A 22,917-nucleotide genomic window follows, 5' to 3' on the forward strand; every position below is an offset into this window, starting at 1 on the left:
ACAATGGATTCAAACATATTACCAATAATGAAGATGGCACAGGACCAAGAAGCGTTTTGTTTTGTTGTACGTAAGGTCTCCATGAACCTGAGCCTGCTCCATGGCAACTAACAACAACAACATAACCTTTAAAATGAGTGAACTAGAATAGCACGCATCTGAACAAATAAATCCTAAAAACATTCAATACAGTGAAAAAATAAATTTTAGAATAACAAAAATTCTATAGGTTTCAATTTACATTAAGTTTAAAAAATATGCAAAATGATGTATTCTAACACATAATATATACCTATGTGAGAAAAATAGGGTAAACACACAGAGAAATGATGTTTATGGACTGTGATGATAGTGATGATGTGGAGGGTTGCTTAGGGGCCTTTATTTCATCTAATAACCCAAATTCGTAGTAAAAAAGAATATGAAACAAATTTAACAAAATGTTAGAAATTTGATAAGGTACATGTTGTATCAGTAAAAAAAAAAAATATGTTGTATCAGTATCTACATTTAATTCTATGACTGAAATAGTTCATAAGAAATATATACCCAATGTTCTCTATGAACCCAGTTGTTATTTGCCTCAATCCATTTTTTTTTTAAGTAAAAATTTTACTCTAAAGTATGTCCTGGATGTAGGATTAGAAATACTTCCTTGAGTCCCTCCATCCACTCCCTCCCTACCCCCTCGGCCTCTAGCTACAATATTATTCATATTGGTTAAGAGGAAATGTATTGAGTAGAAGTTTATAAGGGTTACCGGGTATTTGGGAAAAAGCATAGCATTTTGAATTTGATATCAAGGAGGTCGTACACTGTCTACTTATTCTAATATTAGTCCATGGACCATAGATCTAAATTTATATATCAGTATATTTTCTAACTTTCTTAATAAAACTTTACCAGCTTCAACACTCCTCCATGCCCATAGGCTGTGACATGAAAGCCTGAAATACGTAGTCTTCTTGGTTTATTCCTTCTCTGTGGTGATTAACACACCAGTAATGCTTTTACTTGATTCTCAAGAGCTGTATGGGAGTGAACACAAATGCAAATATGAATGAAGGTAGAATGCAGCTCCACGTAACTTTGTGAGGTTGAATTTCTTTTTTTTTCCACAGTGAAACTCATATTTTTTTATGTCAGTGGATGATGGTCACTGTGTGTATCCTTAAACGTCTATAAAACTAGCCTCTTCTTACCTTTTTAAAAAATAGTAATAGTTTCATATATGAGGAGTCACAAAAATGTGAATGTATATGTGTGTACTTGTTGGTTAAGATGAGCTTACACAATTTCTGCACATTTAGTATCTAAATAACTTAGCTGAAAGACCTCTAATTCTAAATTAAATATTTGCAAACTCTATTTAGGAAAATTTAGTCTTGAACATTTCTATGTTTCCGCTATAGTTATAAGCCAATTTTTGCTATTTAACATGTATGACAATTAAAAAAATTATTATCCCCAAACTGAATTGAATTTCCATTAAGATAATTATTATTTCAATAAAACCATACAAAAGTAATGATGGAACATCTGGTAATTTCTATATATATTATGAATATTTTTTTTTAAATCCATACATGCACACACAAAAAAAATGAACTTATTCTGAGATGCAATTTCTAAAGGCTTTGCACTAAAACATTTATCTTGTGATTGTTCTCTAGAAATTCTGTCTGAAGCTAACTTGCTAGGTCCTCAGTCTACTCATAGCTGCTTCCATCTCCTGATTCCTTAAAGTATAAGTAATGTGGTTCAATAAGGGCATGATGACAATAAAACACAGGAAGGAATTTATCCACTGAAAAGCTACTAAATGGCCAAATGTAAAGAAAGATACATGGCCCAAAGAACAGTGACCACAGTGATATAAGCAGGCAGGGTGGACAGAGCCTTGGAAAGTCCACCAGAGGATTGATGTTGGACGGTCAACAGAATGACTGTGTAGGAAATGAGCGAGAGTACAAAGCAGGTAAAAGACAACAGTCCACTGTCAGCAATTACCAGCAACTCCAGAACGTAGGTCTCAGTGCAGGCAAGTTTTAGGACTAGGGCAGGGTCACAAAAAATATTGTACACCACATTGGGGCCAGAGAAAGGCAAAGTAAAAACCATCTGGCTCATAGTGTGCACAAAACCAACACCCCAGGACAGCAGCAAAGAACCCATGAGTACCCGGCGGTTCATGATGGTTGTGTAGTGAAAAGTTTTGCATATTGCAATGTACCGATCAACAGCCATAGCTATAAGAAGAGGCATCTCGCTGCTTCCTAAAAAGTGGAGGAAGAACATCTGAGCCATGCAGCTCCACAAGGAAATTGTTTTCTTCTCTCTGAGGAAATCTGTGACCATTTTAGGGGTTCTGATTGTAGAAATAGTCATATCAAGAAAAGAGAGATTTCCAAGGAGGAAGTACTTAGGTGTGGAGTTCAGGTGAAAGTCGAAGGTTATGGTGACCACAATGAGAAGGTTTCCTGACATGATTGCTGCATAACTCAACAAAAATATGGAAAAAAAAAAGAAAATTTCAAGTTCCCAATTGCTGATGAGTCCTAACAAAACAAATTCAGATGTCACTGAGCTATTTATCGTAACTACCTCAGTCTATGTAGAAGTTTTTGGAAAGTCTTTAAAGTAGAGATAATGAGGAAAAAGTCACCATGTAACCTCTTATACTTTTGAAGTTGTAGACATAATATGGAAAGTGAATATTTGACTCCTTTAGAAAGTGAGAAGTTGAACATTTCTGAAAAATACATTTTAATTGATTAATGCAAACTGTGTTCTCAGCACTACATTTTTTAAAGCCAGAAAGATGCAAATGATGAAAAATGTAGTATAAAACTCTGTAAATGTAATTCGAGGCAATAGATTATGACTTCACATGAATTTATTGTTTCAATCATGAATTTATGACCCCTGAATTCAATGGATCAATGAGTAAAATGAGTCAAATGACTACCAGTCAAATGAATTAGTTCAAGTGGATAAGAACATAGTCATTTGGGTTTTCAGTATGAAGTATTCAATAATTTACCCCTCCCTCACCCCAATTCAAATTATTCAAATATTCACATGTGAGTTGAATTGTATACCTAACTCAGCAAACTATTTTATGGTACTTTCTTCTAGCAGCCATCCTATATTTTTAACCCTCCCTTTTATTCCAAAAATTCTGCCTATGATTTAATTTACCCCTGAAGCTTTAAACTGGTTACAGTCTATAACATGGTTTTATCCCCCCCCAAATTATAATAATATGATAAACTTCCTAGGGCATTTCTGAACAGGAACATTAATGTTTCTCAGTGGCCAGGTTGTTTGTGATTCATGCTCATATCTTATAATTTAGTTCCTGAGCAAAACTCCAGACTTCCACGGTCCACTCCCTTGCCTATTTTTCTGAATTTAGAGTTTGTTGGTCTCCTGTCTGGAGTTCTTTATTTCTCATCCTTTTGCACTCCATGTACTTACACAGTCTGACCAAACATCAAGGCTTTCACCTTGGTTCGTGAATGCTTACCTTCTTTCACTCAATGCTTTTCCCTGACCTTTCGCAGTGTGTGCATGCTAACTCTTGACTGTTCTCTTGGTTCTTATGCTCTTGACTTTTACACTCTAGGTGTTTTCCCAGATTCAGCTGCCACTGATGGGTCACTTCTATCTTACTTTTTAAGTCTTGATTTAGACCTTTTTGTCCTAGCTTTTGTAATCTATTGGTTCCAACTTAAGTTTTTTGGTTCTAACATTCTTTTTCTTTTTGATTTTCTTCATCTTTCTTTTTATTTAATTGTTATTGATTCAACACACATACACACACATATATCATGTTTTATTTCTGGAGCACCAAAATGGAGTGTGGAAAATCTGACTGAATTTCAATTTTTTGGCTTAATATTTCATCAAATATTCTGTGGACATTGTTTAGCTCAAGTACCAGAATTTCTTTTTAAACAGTGAGTTAACCATCAAGATTTAAATTCTAATCCTGACCTCACAATTTACCAGGGAAAGGTGGTCAACTCTGTCACAGCAGTTAAGCCTTGGGCTTAACCAACAGGTCGACAGTTTGAATCCACCGGCCACTCCTTGGAAATCCTATAAAACCAAAAAACCCATGGCCATTGAGTCAATTCTGTCTCAAAGCGACCCTATAGGACAGAGTAGAACTGCCCCAAGGGGTTTTCAAGGAGTGGCTGGTGTATTCAAACTGCCAACCTTTTGGTTATCAGCCAAATGCTTAACCGCTGTACCACCACAGTCAACTAAAAAGAAATGAAGAATAATGAAATAAATAAAGTAGGGTTTGTCTTATCTAGCAGAACTATGAGAACAGGAAGAATGCCTCGTGGTTGAGGACCTAGCTCTTTTAATGCCACACACATGACTAAAAGATGAAAAAATTACTTTGCTCCTTTCAACTGTGGTGCCTTGCTTTGGGTCAAGATGGACGCTGTGTATTGGGTGTTCAATACCGTATATCTGTATTCAATGACAGAGTCATTTGCATACATTTCCACAAGAGTGCTTAAATAGCACAGTCAGTATATGTGGAAATGTGTGGCTGACTTTTTTTTTTTTTAATTTTTGATAAAAATCAAGACTGTACTGTTTCTAGTCATCAGGAGTGTTTGTTATGTTTTCTCTTCATGAAAGCATGAATCCGTATGCAGACTAGAAAAGCCACAGGTAATGTTCACCTGTCACCAGAGAAAATGCGTGGAAAGTGAAAAATTAAATTAGCTGTGACTATTTTCGTAATTAAAATAATATATTTGTATATTTAATACCCAAAACCCAAGCATTATTTTTAAGTGCACAAAGGGATTTTTCTCAAACATTGAAAAAGTTAAAAAATATTAAAAGAATTGTTTTACATGTAACTGGAAAAGGACCACCAACGTGGAAATCATGAACATGGGTTTAAAAAAATAGGGAATAGTCCTCAGGTTGCAAAATTATAAAAAATGAATATATTAGCAGTAATTTTTTTTTTTTTTATAACTAGACAGCTATTCAGGACTGGGCTGTTCTGATGTACAGAGGGTTGCTATGAGTTGGAACCAACTTGGCAGCATCTACCAACAACAATATTGACTAAAAAATCGTATATCAAGAAAATAAGTGTAGACTCCAGGGGAAAATTAAAAAAAAAAAAAAAACTGATTCAAATGTAACACATTTATCTCACTTGACATTTCTTAAATGTTTTCTAAAATATTCAATGTAGGAGCATAAAAATAAAAATAAGTAAACGGAATATTAAAATAAGTCAATATTTCCTAATTTGTGATCTGAAATTTTATTATATTAAATTTCAGACTTACCGCACACACTAAACCTAGCCAAGGAAGAACCTGATTGTTCCATTAACATGTATTTTTTAAGCCATCGTGTATATTTTTGCCCTGTGTATTAAATGAATCCCTGTTTACTATTGCAAAAGCTCAAGTTCAAACTGTAAAACCAACCGTCTGAGCCGGATGTGATGCTATTTCTCTGTCTGTTACAGAGTGGCTCCTTACTGCAGCTGGATGCTGTTGTCCAGATGCTAGCTGGCCAAGATTACTGTTACACTGTTGCCCTCATTATCAGAATACTGTGTTTTTCATTCAGCTACAAGTTTTACGTAAAATGTCTCATCTTAGAGTACACCATTGCAGTATTCTGTTAGCACTGCCCTTTAACGTAGCAGTTCTAGCTGTTGAGTGGCCTCTTCATTAGCTGCAGACACAGTGAGAGTCTGGTTAAATGTGGGTTATCTTTTTTACCTCCAGGAACATACTTGACAATCATATTTAGGTTAAAAAACAATAAAAGACAGGAAGCATATACAGAAGATGCAGACTGGTGATTGACCACCAGAGGGAATTATTAAAATGAGCCCGTCAGTTTTCCCTTGGGGTTAGAGCAAGGACTTATTCTCCCATTATTTAAATGGATGGTGAATTCACCAAATTTATCAGTCATGTGAACTTTCTCTAGGAATTTTCTCTAGAAAACACTAAGTCTGGTTGGTTGTTGGGGAACAAGCACATTTATAGAAAATGAACCTATTGTAGATAATGGAATTAGGAAAATTATAATCCTATTAACTTGATTTCATGCATATGAATATTTACAATTACTCTGGTGATTGGATACGTTTACTCAAATGTAGGAGCCCTGGTGGCGTAGTGGTTAAGCGTTTGACTGCTAACCAAAAGATCGGCAGTTTGAATCCACCAGCCACTCCTTGGAAACACTATGGGGCAGATCTACCCTGCCGTATAGGGTCGCTATGAGTCAGAATCAACTCAACTGCAATAGGTTTGGTTTTGGTTTTTTTATTTATGTATAATTAAAATAAACATTGTAGACACCAAGCAAGTCTTATAATAAATTCATATAAATAAAAATGTCCTTTTACTGTGTTAGGGAGGAGAGAGAGAGTATCCTTTCACCATCCTTAATGCTCTTTATTGAATAATAAGATTCTTGGAATTTAACAATCATTCTGAAGATTTAGAATTTCAATAAGTCCTGTGTTATTACATAAAACTTCATAAAAAGTAAAATCTAAAAGGAAGATCATGTAGGTAACTTCAATGTTAGTTTCCATGGCAAAGCAACATAATTAGCAAGTAATACACTAACAATTCAACTTGATGGCAACTAACAATAACAACAATACTAAGAGCTAACTGAGCAGCAGTCGGGGCAGTGATGATTCCTTGTAAGAATTCTCCTCTTCTATGTGGGGGATGTGGGTTTTATTCCTTGCCAATACACCACACGCACAGCTACCACCCACCTATCAGAGGAGGCTTGGGCATTGCTATGATGCTCAACAGGATCAGCAGAGTTTTAAGACTAAGGAGGATTATGAAGAAAGGCTTGGCAATCTCCTTCCAAAAATCAGCCAATGAAAACATTACTGATCACATCCTATCCCATAATGTGTGGTTTCCCCATGAGTTGGGCTGACGAGACGGCAGCTAACAACAACAAGAATGACAACTGAGTAACAATAAATGATGACTTCGTTTGCTAGGAAAATTTTTTCCATTGATTCTTATAAGTAATCATTCCAACTACTTCTCCAACTGTTATAACCGATTGAAAAGGATTACTAGAAGTGCAGGTGGTAAATACTTGATAAATGTAGTGCCAGGTTCATTTCCTAAGCCCATAGCAGACATTGCTAGTAGGTCACTTTTTCTAAGTTTCAGATTGTCTTTTTAATTCAGTACTTTCTATTGCTACTAAGAATCAGTCACAACTGCCATGAGGAATAAAACCTTTTTTATTTTTCTGGTGAGTAAATATATGCCAGGGTTTAGTGTTAGACTAGGTGTTTATAAGACAAGAGGAGATTCTTCAAAGCAGATTTTAGAAAGAAATATATGCACAGTATTATCCATTGCCATCAAATCTATTCTGAGTCATAGCAAACCTATAGGACAGAGTAGAAATGTCGCATACGTTTTCAAGGCTGTATTCTTTACAGATACTGACTACCACGTCTTTCTCCCATGCAGTGTCCGGTGGGTTCAAACTATCTCCTTTTCCGTCAGCAGCCCAGGGCTTAGATGGGCTGTAGTGTCATTAACTTTCCTATTGACTGACATGTCAATAGCTTATTATATGTATGTGTGCTTATATGCTTGTATGTGTGCATATGCGTATTTATGTGTGTTTTTACGTATATGTATTTATGTAAATAAAAATTGTATATGTAAATATAAATTAAAAAAATTTGTTGTCACGCTTGTATTTCTAGAAGTAGGTTTTCTGGCACATTTTAGATTATAAAAAATATTGTCAGTTTGTAATACCTCCAAAAGTATATAAGAGTAATCGTTATTTTGAAACCTTGATAACCCTGGGAATTCTGTCTCTTTCTGTTTCTCTGCCTTGTTCTCTAATTTTCCTTTTACTTATTGATTGGGAAAAAAGATAAAAATCTGAATGACTTGTGTGCTGTGCATAATTAAATATTTTTATTGGCCATTTTTATGTGTTGTTGCCGATGTGAATTACTTGTCCATGTCTTCCCGGTTTTTACTAGATCTCTGCCTTGTGGAGGTAATATATTGGCTTTTATATCAACGATATGCTAATTGTTGGCAACATGTTTTCCTCTCCTGTTGAATTGTATCACATGAAGTCAGTTTGTTTATTAATAAATCAATTTTCAACATTTGGAAAATATAGAGGAAAAAATAAAATCATACTTTTTTTCTACCACTCAGAAAAAAACTATCAGTAATTTTTTTTTTTTTTTTAACCAACTATTCTTTTGATCTTTAAAATATTTTTGTTCATTTTTACAGTTGGGAGCCCAATGAATGTACTTTATTGTGTTTTATCTTATGCATCTTTTAAAATTCATACACTGCATGGTCAAATCCTTTTAGAGAGAGATTTGGCTACAGGTTGCTTGTAATGTCACATGCACCGTTACTCACCTCAGTGATTGTCACATTCTCACTTGCTTAGTGCTTCTCTATTTTTCAGCTACTAGCTGTAAAATTCCCCACCCAGTGCCCTTGTGGTGACGCCTTCTACCAGTACCCCATAAGACTTCCTAGTTGCCACAATTTCTACAATACCAAGCCATGGTGTTTTCAGTCACCTCATATGAATGAAAAAGCTGGAAAATGAATAAAGAAAAGTGAAGAAGAATTGATGCCTTTGAATTATGTTGTTGGCGAAGAAAATTCAATACACCATGGACTGCCAGAAGAACAAACAAATCTGTTTTGAAAGAAGTACACCCAGAACGCTCCTTAAGCAAGAATGGAGAAACCTCATCTCACATACTTTGGACAAATTATGCGGAGGGATCAGTCCCTGGAGAAGGACATCTTGTTGGTAAAGTAGAGGGTCAGCAAAAAAGAGGAAGACCCTCAACGAGATGGATTGACAGAGTGGCTGCAACAATGGTCTCAAGCATAACAATGATTGTGAGGATGGCACAGGCTTGGGCAGTATTTCATTCTCTTGTACATAGGGTTGCTATGAGTCAGAACTGACTGGACTGCATCTGACAACAACCTGCTCTCATTTCCGCCTGACCGGGCTGCTGTCAAGTCTATTCTTGGCTCTATTGTGTCCATGATTCTCCCACCCACTTCTGCTGCTCTCCTGCTGAAACTGTGCAGGGTCATGACCAAACTGGAGTCTGGGCATGGTGCAGAGTGGCACAGTATGGGATGAAAATATGAGAAAGACTGGTTGTCAATGGTGTAGGGCCTGGGTAAGAGCTTGTTTGTGTGGTACAAGTGGGGAACCAATGGTATTCAATCCCGGTAGGGAACAAGAATCAATTATGTTTGTTTGTTAAAAGGGAAAGTAGTTTAGGAAACTGTGTAAGAGAAATAGAACTTAATATATTGGATTGAGTTTTGTAAAACTGGTATTTGACCATCTTTTGATCAAATGAAAAGATCAAACTAATACATCAGGACTTGTCTGTCAGTTTGTCATACTATGATGGCTTGTGCATTGATGTGATGCTGGAAGTTAGGCCACCGGTATTTTGTACACCAGCAGGGTCACCCACGGGAGACAGATTTTAAGCAGAAGCTTCCAGTCTAACAGAGACTGGGAAGAAGGACCAGTGATCTACTTCTAAAATAATTGGCCAGTGAAAACCTCATGAATAGCAGCAGAACATTGTCTGATATAGTGCCTGAAGATGAGTCCCTCAGGATGGAAGGCACTCAAAATATGAGATGGATTGACACAGTGGCTGCAACAATTGGCTCAAACATAGCAAGGATTGTGAGGATGGTACAGGACTGGGCAGTGTTTCATTCTGTTGTACATAGGATTCCTATTAGTCAGAACTGACTACATGGCATCTAATAACAACAACCTAATACATTTGAGCCCAGTCATTAGCAATTTACTGATGAGTGTTAAAGATAAGCATCTTCCTAATTTTCTTCACAGGTGTATAATATTTTCATATGGGTTTCCTATACATATTATTTTATAACCTGCTGTTTTTAGTCAAACTTACATCATGAACATCTTTCTATAATATCAATAGGTTATTGTTTTTACATATGAGAATGAGTGTCTTCCCTAGTTGGAAGCAGTATGAATAATTTAATTCCCTATTGTGGGCATTAAGGTTATCTTTAATTATTCTTTATATAAACAACCGTGTACTAGGTGCCTCTACAGATAAATGTTTTTGGTTATCTGTTGTTATTACTTTATGGAAATTTTATTGAAGTGGAATTTTATCATAATTAAGGAAAATTTTAAGTTTTTGATATATATTTTAAATGTCCCTCTGGTGTAGCTGTATCAATTTTTACTTCATTATCGATATATAAGAGTATCTACTTCCTCATAGCCTCTTCCGTGATAAATAATAAATTTTATAAAAACTTCAATATTTATTTACTACAAAGTAGCACACATGTAGTCCTATTTACATTTATTTGATTATTAATAAGAGCTTTATATTTGATTTGATTATTGCTTATTTGGATATATTTTCATTCATGTTTAGCTCCACCGTTGAACCTCATGAAGTGAGTGAGGGTCTGTGTTTTACCTCAGATCTTGACATTGCATGTGCCATATAACAAATTTTCACCAGGAATATTCGTTGAATGTATGAACAAATTCAGCTGTTAGTGAAGATTTCTTTATTTACTAGAATTTAAAAACAACTCAAATCTGTTTCTGTCAATGTTTGTTTATGATATATTCCTTTTGTCATTTCTTTGTTTTTGGTCTTTTAGGCAACAAAAGACAAAGACAACGTATGAAGCAAATTATTCTGAGGTGTCTGAATTTGATTTCCTGGGACTTTCTAACCCTAGATCAATGCAGCATTTCCTCCTTACCTTCTCTACAATGTTTTATGTAACAATTGTTCAGGGAAAACTCCTGCTTGTGATTATAGAGACTTTTGACTCTCATTTGCATTCCTCTATGTACTTCCTTTTAGCCAACCTCTCATTTATTGATTTGTGTCTTTGTGCCTTAATAGTCCAGTTCCTAAGATGATCTCTGACCTGTGCTCTGGGCAAAATAGCATATCATTCCAGGGGTGTGTCATCCAGATTTTTTTTCTTCATGTCCTTGATGGATCTGAGATGGTGCTGCTCATAGCCACCGCCTAGGACCAATATGGCACCAAATGAATGTGCATTTGGCTCCTGGTTAGTGCTTGTGTTCTTGGTCTCATTCACTTAGTAGTCTCATTCACTTAGTAAAAAAGAATCTGAAAGAAACGATGCAAAATGTTAGACACTTGATAAAGCTACATGTTGTATAGTTATCTACATTTAACTCTATGATCATAATAAACAAGAAAAAAACCAAACTCATTGCTGTTGAGTCAATTCTGACTCATAGTGACCCTATATGACAGAGTAGAAACACCCCACAGAATGTCCAAGGAGTATAAGGTAGATTCGAACTGCTAACCCTTTCGCCTTTTGGTTATCAGCCAAGCTTTTTAACCACTATGCCCCAGGGTTGTAATAGTCCATAAGAAAAAGATGCAGGCATGCCCAGTGTTCTCTAGAGACACAGATATTATTTGCCTCAGTACATTTTTTTTTTAAATAAAAATTACCCTCTAAAATGTTATGAACATATGTTTGGAAACATTTCCTTGATAACACCCCTTGGCCTCTAGCTACTACATTATTCATATTTCTTAAGAGAAAATGAAGGAAAATTACTGGGTATAAGCTTATAAGTGTTACTAGGTGTTTGAGAATAAACATAGCATTTTGAATTTGATATCAAGGAGTCATACAATGTTTACTTTATTCTAATATCCATGGACCACAGATCTAAACTTACATATCAGGACATAAATTTTGTTACTTTCTTAATGAAATTTTGCCACCTCAATACTCTCCCACTCGACCATGGTCTGTGACATGAATGACTGGAATATATAATCTTCTTCATTTATTCTTTGGTCATAGGAATTAGCACAATAGTAATCCTTCTTTATTTGATCCTCAAAAGATATGTGGATATATGAATGAAAGTAGATTGCAGCTCCGTGGAACTTTTCTGAGGTGGAACTTCTTTTTGTTTTTCCTTCAGAATGAAATAAATATGTGTTTCATGTTGCTGAATGACAGTCACAGTATGTTTCCTTCCACTCATAAAAACTAGCCTCTTACCTCTGAAAATACAATAATCCATTCATATATAAGGAGCCAAAAATGTGGCTGTATTTTTGTTTACTTGTGGGTTTAGATAAGTTTACACAATTTTATGCACATATAACCATCCAGAGCAATTAGCTGAAAGATTCCTAATTCAAAATTAAAAGCATACAAACTTATATTTGATTTCTCTTTATTTAAGAAAATTCAGACTTGGATATCTAGGTTTCCAGCTATAGTTAATGAGCCAGTTTTCCTACTTAATAACATATTAGAATTAAAAAAAAAATTATTTTGCCCAAACTGAATTGAATTTCCATTAAGAATATTATTATTTCAATAAAACCTGCAAAATAATGATGGGACATGGTGATTTCAATATATATTATGAATATTTACAAAAATATCTACACAAAAAAAAGTTGAACTTATTCTGAAATGTAATTTACAAGGGTGGGTTGAATTAAAACCTTCATCATTGTGACTGTTACCGAGAAGTTCCATCACTAGCTGACATGCTGGGTCTTGAGTCTGGTCATAGCTGCTTTCATTTCCTGATTCCTCAGAGTATAAATAATGGGATTCAGTAAGGGTGTGATGACTGAATAAAATACAGAAAGGAATTTATCCACTGATAAGCTACTAAACGGCCAAGCGTAAATGAAGATACATGGCCCAAAGAACAGAGTAACCACAGTGATATGAGCAGAGAGTGTGGACAGAGCCTTGGAGAGTCCACCAGAGGACTGACGTTGGACGGTCACTAGAATGACAGTGTAGGAAATGAGCAAGAGTAGGAAACAGATCAAAGACAACAGTCCACTGTCCGCAATTACCAGCAACTCTAGAACATATGTGTCAGTGCAAGCAAGTTTTAGAACTAGGGGAAGGTCACAAAAAATATTGTCCACCACACTGGGGCCACAGAAAGGCAAGGTGATAGTAAAAACCATCTGGCTCATAGTGTGCACAAAACCAACACCCCAGGACAGCAGCACAGAACCCACGAGTACCCAGCGGTTCATGATGGTTGTGTAGTGAAGAGGCTTGCATATTGCAATGTACCGATCAACAGCCATAACTACAAGGAGAGTCATCTCGCTGCCTCCTAAAAGGTGGAGGAAGAACATCTGAGCCATGCAACCCCACAAGGAAATTGTTTTCTTCTCTCTGAGGAAATCCGTGACCATCTTAGGGGTTGTGATTGTGGACATAGTCATATCAAGAAAGGAGAGATTTCCAAGGAGGAAGTACATAGGTGTGGAGCGCAGGTGAAAATCAAAAGTTACAGCAACCACAATGAGAAGGTTTCCTGCCACGATTGCTGCATAGCTCAACAAAAATATAAGAAAAAAGAAAATTTCAAGTTCCCAAGTGCTGGTAAGTCCTAGCAAAACAAACTCAGATATCATTGAGCTATTATTTATATCCATCCAGTCTATGTAGGAGTTTTCAGAACGTCTTTAATATAGAGACAATCAGGAAGAAGTCACCATTTCACCTGTTACGGTTTTGAAGGCGTGGACATACAGAAAGTGAGTATTCGATTCCTGTGGAAAGAGAGAAGGTGGACTTTTCTGAAAAGTACATTTTAATTAATTAATGCAAGCAATATTCGTATCACTACATTTTTTTCTTAAAGCCAGAGAGATGGAAATGATGAAAATTTATCGTAAAATTCTGTAAATGTAGTTTGAGGTAATAGATTATGACTTTATATAAATTCATTGTTTTTATTATGAATTAAAAAAAAAACCTGCTGCAATGGAGTTAATTCTGACTCTTAGCAACCCTGTAGGACAGAGTAGAACTGCCCCATAGGATTTCCAAGGAATTGCTGGTGGCTTTGAACCACTGACATCTTGTTTAGCCATCGAGATATTCACCACTGAGCCACCAAGGCTCCAATCATGAATTTATGACCCCTGAATTCAATGGATCAATGAGTTAAATGACTACTAGTTAAGTGAATTAGTTCAAGTGGATAAGAGCATAGTCATTTAACTTTTGGAACCTAGTGTTCAATCATTTACTCCTCTCCATCACTCCAATACAAAATATTCAAATATGCACATGTGAGTTGAATTGTGTACCTCTGCAAGTTACTTTATGGTATGTTCTTCTAGCAGACATCCTATATCTTAACCCTCCCTTTCATGCCAAAAAGATAGGCTCATGATTTCATTTACTCCTTAAACTTTAATCTGGTTACAGTCCATAATATTTTCTTAACACCAATAAAATTATAATAATAATATAAAATAAACTTTGTAGGGTATTTCTGGACAGGAACGTTAATGTTTCCAAGTGTTCAGGTTGTTTGTAATTTATGCTCTGCAGCTCACAAGTTGGTTCCTAAACAAGTTCCAGACTTTCATAATTCAGTCCCTTGCCTATTTTTCTGAATTTAGTGTTATTGACCTCCTCTCTGGAGTTCTTTATTTATCATCCTTTTATGCTCTGCTTATTTGTAGAATCTGACCAACCATTAAAACTCGCATACCCAAAAAGCAGTGTTTGTGTTTCCTTGGTTCCTAAATGCTTACCTTCTTTCATTCAAAGCTTTTCTCTGACTTTTCACACTGTGTGCATGCTAACTCTTTATTGTTCTCTTGGTTCTTGACATATAAACTCTAGATGTTTTCCCAGATTGAGCTGCCACTGTTGGCTCACTTCTACCATACTTTTTAAGTCTTGAGTTAGATCTTTTGTTCCATTTTGTAGTTCTATTGGTCCCAACTTAAGTTTTTTGAGTCTAGCTTTCTCTTTTTGCTTTTCTTCAAGTTTTTTTTTTTTGTTGTTGTTGTTATTGATTCAAAACACACACACACATATATATCATGTTTTATTTCTGGAGCACCAAAATAGGGTGTGGAAAAATCTGGTCAGAATTTCAATTTTTGGGCTTAATATTTCATCAAATTTTCAGTAGACATCGTTTAGCTCAAATACTGGAATTTCTTTTTGGAAAAATGAATTAAGGGTCAAGATTTGAATTCTAATCCTGACCTCAACACTTAGGGAAATATAGTCAGCTCTGTCACAGTGATTAAGTGTTGGGCTGCTAACCAACAGGTCAGCAGTTTGAATCCACCAGCCATTCCTTGGAAATTCTATAACACCAAAAAAACCATTGCCATCGAGTCAATCCTGACTCATAGCGACCCTACAGGAGAGAGTAGAACTGCCCCATGGGGTTTCCAAGGAGTGGCTGGTGTATTTGAACTGCCAAACTTTTGGTTACCAGCCAAGTGCTTAACCACTGCACCACCACAGTGAACTAAAAAGAAATGAAGACTAATGAAATAAACAGGATCAAGTAGGGTTTGATTTGTCCAGCAGAACTATGCCTGAGAATGGGAAAAATTCGTTGTGGTTGAGGATCCTACCTCTTTTAATGCCACACACATGACTAAAAGATGAAAAAATTACTTCACCGTGGTGCTTTGCTTTTTGGGCAAAATGGAAGCTAGGTATAGGGTGTTCAGTACTGCATATCTGTATTCAATGACACAATCATTTCCATACATTTCCACAAGAGTGCTTAAATAGCAGAGTCAGTATATGTGGAAATGTGTAGCTGACATTTTTTTTTTTAAATTTTGGATAAGAATAAAGACCGTACTCTTTCTAGTCATCATGAGTGTTTGTCATGTTCTCTTCATGAAAGTGTGAATCCGTATGCGGACTAGAAAAGCCACAAGTAATGTTCGCCTATCACCAAAGAAAATGCTTGTAAAGTGAAAAATCAGATTACTTATAACTATTTTACTAATTAAAATAATATACTTGTACATTTAATAGCCAAAACCTAAATATTATTTTTAGTGCACAAAGGGATTTTTCTCAAACATTGAAAACTTTAAAACATATTAAAAGAATTGTTTTCGATGTAACTGGAAAAGTACCACCTTCATGGAAAACATGTACGTGGCTTTAGAAAAATAGGGACTAGACCTTGGGTTGCAAAATTATAAAAAATGAATATATTAGCAGTATAATTAGACAGCTATTCAGGACTGGGCTGTTCTGTTGTACAGAGGGTTGCTGTGAATTGGCACTAACTTGACAGCACCTAACAACAACATTGACTAAAAAATCATATATCAAGAAAATAAGTGTAGACTACAGGAGAAAATTAAAAAAAAAAAAAAAATTGATTCAATTGTAACACCTTTATCTCACTTGACATTTCTTAAATGTTTTCTAAAATAAATATTCAATGTAGGAATGAACATAAAAATAAAAATAAGTGAACAAAATTAAAATAAGTCAATAATTCCCATTTTGTGATCTGAAATTTTAATGTATTAAATTTCAGACTTATCACACACACTAAACTTAGTCAAAGAAGAACCTGATTTTTTCATTAATATCTATTTTCTAAGCTATTTTGTATATTTTTGCCCTGTGTATTAAATGAATCCCTGTTTATATTACCAAAGCTCAAGTTCAAACTATAAAACTGACCCCTCCGAGCTGGATGTAATGCTATTTCTTTGTCTGTTACAGAGTGGCTCCTTATTGGGAATGGATGCTGTTGTCCAGATGCTAGTTGGCCAAGATTTCTGTTACACTGTTGCCCTCATGATCAGAATACTGTGTTTTTTATTCAGCTACAGGTTTTACGTAAAATGTCTCATCTTAGAGTACACGATTGCAATATTCTGTTAGCACTGCTATTTAACCTACCCGTTCTAGCTGTTCTAGCTGTTGAGTGGCCTCTTCATTAGCTGCAGACACAGTGAGAGTCTGGTTATATGTGGGTTATCTTTTTTACCTCCAGGAATATACATGACAATCATTTTTAGCTTAAAAAACAAAAAAAGACTGGAAGCATATACAGAAGATGCGGACTGGTGATCAACCACCAGAGGGAGTTACTAAAATGAGCCCGTTGATTTTCCCTTGGGGTTAGAGCAAGGACTTATTCTCTCATTATTTAAAAAAGGACTTATTCTCATTATTTAAAAAAGGACTTATTCCCTCGTTATTTAAATGGATTGTGAATTCACCAAATTTATCAGTCATGTGAACTTTCTCTAGGAATTTTCTCTAGAAAACACTAAGTCTTGTTGGTTGTTGGGGAACAAGCACATTTATACAAAATGAACCTATCATAGGTAACAGAATTACGAAAATTATAACTCTATTCACTTGATTTCATAAATGTGAATATTTACAATTACTTTGGTAATTGGATGCCTTTATTCACGTGTAGGAGACCTGGTGGTGTAGTGGTTAAGCATGTGGCTGCTAACCAAAAGATCGGCAGTTTGAATCCACCAGCCACTCCTTGAAAACACTGTGGAGCAGATCTACTCTGTCCTATAGGGTTCCTCTGAGTCCAAATTGACTCAGTGGCTAGGGGTTTGGTTTTTTATTCATGTATAATTAAAATAAACATTGTAGACACCAAGCAAGTCTTATAAATTCATATAATTATTCTTCTTTAACATAGAGATAAATGTCGTTTTACTGTGTTGGGGGAGAGGGAGATCATCCTTTCACCATCCTTAATGCTCTTTATTGCATAATGATAAGATTCTTAGAATTTAACACTCAATCATTCTGAAGATTTAGAATTTCACTAAATCCTGTGTTATTACATAAAACTTCATAAAAAGTAAAATATAAATGGAAGATCATGTAGGTAACTTCCATATTACCTCTGTGGCAAAGCAATATAATTAGCAAGTAATGTACTAACAACTCAACTTGATGGCAACTAACAATAACAACAACAATACTAAGAGCTAACTGAGCAGCAGTCAGGGCAGTGATGATTCAGTGGAAGAAGTCTCCTCTTCTATGTGGGGGATGTGGATTTTATTCCCGGCCAAGGCACCTCATGCACAGCCACCACCCACCTATCAGAGGAGGCTTGGGCGTTGCTATGATGCTGAACAAGTTCAGCAGAGTTTTAAGACTAAGGAGGATTATGAAGAAAGGCCTGGCAATCTCCTTGCAAAAATCAGCCAATGAAAACCTTACTGATCACATCCTATCCCATAATGTGTGGTTTCCCTAGGAGTTGGGCTGACGAGATGGCAGCTAACAACAACAACAATGACAACTGAGTAACGATAAATGATGACTTAGTTTGCTAGGAAAATTTTTTGCATTGATTCTTATAAGTAATCTTTCTACCTTCTTCTCCAACAGCTATAACCATCCCAAAAGGATTACAGAGAAGTGCAGGTGGTAAATACATGAAAAACGTAGTGCCACGTTCATTCCTAAGCCCATAGGAGACATTGCTAGTAGGTCACTTTTTCTAAGTTTCAGATTGTCTTTTTCATTCAGTACTCCACATTGCTACTAGCAATCAATCACGGTGCCATGAAAAAGAAAACCTTTTTAAATATTTTTCTGGTGAAGAGACACATACCAGGGTTTAGTGTTTTTTTGCTGTTAGAGTAGGTGTTTGTAAGAAAAGCAAAGATTCTTCAATACAGATTTTAGAAAGAAATATATGTACAGTATTACCCATTGCCATCAAATCTATTCTGAGTCGTAGCGAACCCATAGGACAGAGTAGAACTGCCCCATAGGTTTTCAAGGCTGTAAGTCTTTACAGATCCTGACTGCTGCCTCTTTCTCCCTCAAAGTGTCTGGTGGGTTCGAACCAGCGGCCTATTCGGAGCCCAGGGCTTAGATGTACTATAATGTCATTGATACTTCCCTGTTGATTGACGTGTCAATAATGTACTATATGTATGCGCATGTGTGTGCTTGTATGTATATGTATGTATATCTGTGTGTGTGTTTGTATATATATATTTAAATATAAATAAAAATTACTTATGTATAAAAAATGTGTTGTTGTGCTTGTATTTCTAGAAGCATGTTTCTTTGCACATATTGTATTTTAAAAAATATTGTCAATTTGTAATACCTCCAAAATTGTATAAAAGTAATTGTTATTTTGAAACCTTGATAACCCTGGGAATTCTGTCTCTTTCTGTTTCTCTGTCTTGTTCTCTAATTTTCCTTTTGCTTATTGATTGGGAAAAAAGGGGAAAATCTGAATGACTGGTGAGTTGACCACACTTAAATATTTTTATTGGCCATTTTTAGGTGTTGTTCCCGATGTGAGTTACCTGTGCACGTCTTCTTGGTTTTTCACCAGATCTCCTCCTTGTGGAGGTGATATATTGGCTTTTATATCAGCGATAATATGCTGATTGTTTGTTGACAACATGTTTTCCTCTCTTGTTGAACTGTATCACATGAAGTCAGTTTATTAATAAATTAATTTTCAATATTTGGAAAAAAAGATGATAAAATAAAATTATACATTTTTCTACCATTCAGAAAAAACTATCAGTACTCTTTTTTTTTAACTGACTGTTCTTTAGATCTTTAAATATTTCATTCATTTTCACAGTTGGGAGGCCACTGAATGTACATTATTGTGTTTTATCCTATGCATCTTTTAAAATTCATACCTTTCATGGCCAAATCCTTTTAGAACAGAGATTTGCCTACATATTCCTTGTAATATCACATGCACTGCCACTCACCTAAGTGATTATCCCATTCTCACTTGCTTAGTGCTTCTCTATTTTCCAGTTACTAGCTGTAAAATTCCCCATCCAGGGCCATTGTGGTAGGGCCTTCTAGCAGCACCCCTACAAGGCTTCCTATTTGCCACAATTTCTACAATGCCAAGCCATGGTGTTTTCAATCCCCTCATATGCATGAAAAAGCTGGAAAATGAATAAAGAAGATCAACGTGTAACTGATGCCTTTGAATTATGGTGTTAGCAAAACATATTGAATATATCATGGACTGCCAGAAGAATGAAAAAATCTGTCTTGGAAGAAGTACATCCAGAATACTCCTTAAGCAAGGATGGAGAGACTTCGTCTCACATACTTTGGACAAGTTATGAGGAGGGATCAGTCTCTGGAGAAGGACATCTTACTTGGTAAAGTAGAGGGTCAGCAAAAAAAGAGGAAGACCCTTGAAAAGATGGATTGACAGAGCGGCTGCAACAATGATCTCAAGCATAACAATGATTGTGAAGATGGTGCAGGACTGGGAAGTGTTTTGTTCTGTTGTACGTAGGGTCTCTAGGAGACAGAACTGACTGGACTGCATCTAAAACAACAACCTGCTCCATGTCCATAACTCTCAGGGCCCCATTTTGGCCTGGCCTGGTTGCTGTCAAGTCTATTCTTGACCATATTGTGTTCGTGATACTCCCTCCTGCTTCTGCTGCTCTGTTGCTGAAACTGTGCAGGGTCGTGTCCAAGCTGGAGTCTGGGCATGATGCAGAGTGGCACAGGGTGGGGTTAAAACATGAGAAGGGCTGGTTGTCAGTGGTGTAGGGGCTAGATGAGAGCTTGTTGGTGCAGTGCAAGTGGGGAACCAATGGTATTCAATTCAGGTGTGGAACAAGAATCAATTATGTTTGGTTGTTAAAAGGGAAAGCAGTTTAGGGAATTGTGTAAGAAAAATACAACTCAATATATAAGACTGAACATTGTAAAACTGATGATATTTGACCATCTTTTGATCAAATGAAAAGGCGATTTCATATGGTTCCGACTAATACATCACTACTTGTCTGTCAGTTTGTCGTACTGTAGTGGCTTGTGCTTTATAGTGATGCTAGGAGTTATGCCAGCAGTATTTTGTACACCAGCAGGGTCACCCATTGTAGATAGGTTTTCAGCAAGAAGGACCTAGTGATCTACTTCTGAAATAATTGGCCAGTGAAAACCTCCTGAACAGCAGCAGAACATTGTCCAATATAGTTAGTGCCAGAAGTTGAGCCCCTCAGGTTGGAAGGTGCTCAAAATATGAGATGGAGTGACACAGTGGCTGCAACAATGGGCTCAAACATAGCAAGGATTGTGAGGATTTGAGCCCAGTCATTAACAATTTAAACACCTTTCTAATTTTTTCATGGGCCTATAATATTTTCAAATGGGTTTCCTATACATATTATTTTATAACCTGCTGTTTTTAGTCAAACTTACATCTTGAACATCTTTCTATAATATCAATAGGTAATTGTTTTTACATATGAAAATGAGTGTCTTCCCTAGTTGGAAGCAGTATGAATAATTTAATCCTCTATTGTGGGCATTAAGGTTATTTTTTATTTTTCTTTCTATAGACAATGATGTAATAGGTGCCCCTATAAATAAATCTTTTTGCTTATCTGTTGGTATTACTTTATGGAAATTTTATTGAAGTGGGATTTTGTCATAGCTAAGGAAAATTTTAAACTTTTGATATATATTTTAAACGTGCCTTCTGAAGTTGTATCAGTTTGCACTCTCATTATCAATATACGAGTATCTATTTCCTCATAGTCTCATCCATGATAAATAATCATTTTTTTAAAAACTTTAATAATTTATTTAGTACAAAATAGTGCACATGTTGTCTTATTTATATTTATTAGATTATTAATAAGAGTTTTATGTTTGATATGATTATTGCTTATTTGGATGATTTTGTCATTAGTCTTTATATGTTTTGCTCATTTTTAACTAGGTAAACCACATTTTTTTCCTTATCTATTTGGAAGAATGAATTTTACGTTAAAGATGTTAGTCATCTGTCTGATATTTTAAACTATTTTCCACAGTTCATTTTTACTTTCATTTTCAGAATGCATATAGCAGTGTAAGTAGATATGTACATATATATGTATGCTATCTTTATATATATGTGTGTATATATATGCATATATAATATGCACATTTTAATATTTTAGGTACCATAAATATTTTCCCCAGGTTTTATGAATATGAGGGTATGCTTAAAATGAATTTTTCTCCTTAATGTTAGTCTAAATAGTCTTATGATTTCTTTGACCTGTTTATCTTTTTAACGTTAAGTATCCATTTGAAACTTAAACATTATTTTTCCAAGGTTTATCTCTTGTGCCAACACCGCTGGTTCAATAATTCACCCTGTCCACCCTGATGTGATTCGGTCCTTCAGGAGTCTTCTGATAGGTCACTGTAAGCTTCATTCTAGCCCTTTCATTCCATTCTGTACAATGAAGCTATTGTGACAGTTTCAAAGCAGAAATATGATCAGACTTTCTATTGCTCTTAGGATAAAAAGCAAAGTTCCTATCATAGATACGAGATGTTACTCTGTGTGCGCTCTGCCTATCATTCCAATCTGACCTAAACCACTCATCTTGTCCTACTGGTCTCCTGTCTCAGGGTCTTTGGAGATGACATTTCCTCAGCCTGGACTATTTTACTTACATTTTAATATAAACAACATATTTAGCAGAGTCCAGAGCAGGCTAAACAAATTCAGGAATTTTCCACAATACTGTATAGCTGTTAGTGAAGATTTCTTTTTATACTAGAATTTATAAACAACTTAAATCTGTTTCTGTCAATGTTTATTCATGATATACTCCTTTTGTCACTTCTTTGTTTTTGGTCTTTCAGGCAACAAAAGACAAAGTCAATGTATGAACCATATTACTCTGAGGTGTCTGAATTTGATTTTCTGGGACTTTCTAACCCTAGATCAATGCAGCATTTCCTCCTTACCTTCTCTACAGTGTTTTATGTAACAATTGTTCTGGGAAACCTCCTGGTTGTGATTACAGTAACTTTTGACTCTCATTTGCATTTCCTTATGTACTTCCTGTTAGCCAACCTCTCATTTATTTACTTGTGTCTTTCTACCTTAAAGTTTAGGTTCCTAAGACGATCTCTAGCCTGTGCTCTGGGCAAAATAACATAACATTCCATGGGTGTGTCATCTAGATTTTTGTACTTCATG

At 35.6% G+C, this 22,917-nt stretch overlaps 1 protein-coding gene and 1 pseudogene across 1 annotated transcript; both read right to left on the bottom strand.

Moving 5' to 3' along the window:
* Positions 1–1,495: 1,495 nt before the first annotated feature.
* On the bottom strand, positions 1,496–4,520 carry LOC100654064 (olfactory receptor 4K13-like; annotated as a pseudogene).
* A 7,162-nt stretch (positions 4,521–11,682) lies between these two features.
* LOC135232587 (olfactory receptor 4L1-like) lies at positions 11,683–13,640 on the bottom strand. The gene has a single exon (XM_064292227.1). The coding sequence runs from the start codon at positions 13,574–13,576 to the stop codon at positions 12,650–12,652; it is 927 nt and encodes a 308-aa protein (XP_064148297.1). The 5' UTR covers positions 13,577–13,640; the 3' UTR covers positions 11,683–12,649.
* Positions 13,641–22,917: the final 9,277 nt, after the last annotated feature.

This window comes from Loxodonta africana, chromosome 10 (assembly GCF_030014295.1).
Source record: "Loxodonta africana isolate mLoxAfr1 chromosome 10, mLoxAfr1.hap2, whole genome shotgun sequence".
In the NCBI taxonomy this organism is placed as follows: Eukaryota; Metazoa; Chordata; class Mammalia; order Proboscidea; family Elephantidae; genus Loxodonta; species Loxodonta africana.

Coding starts and splice junctions, on each gene's coding strand:
- LOC135232587 (XM_064292227.1), bottom strand. CDS start 13,576: ATGGATATAAATAATAGCTCAATGATATCTGAGTTTGTTTTGCTAGGA.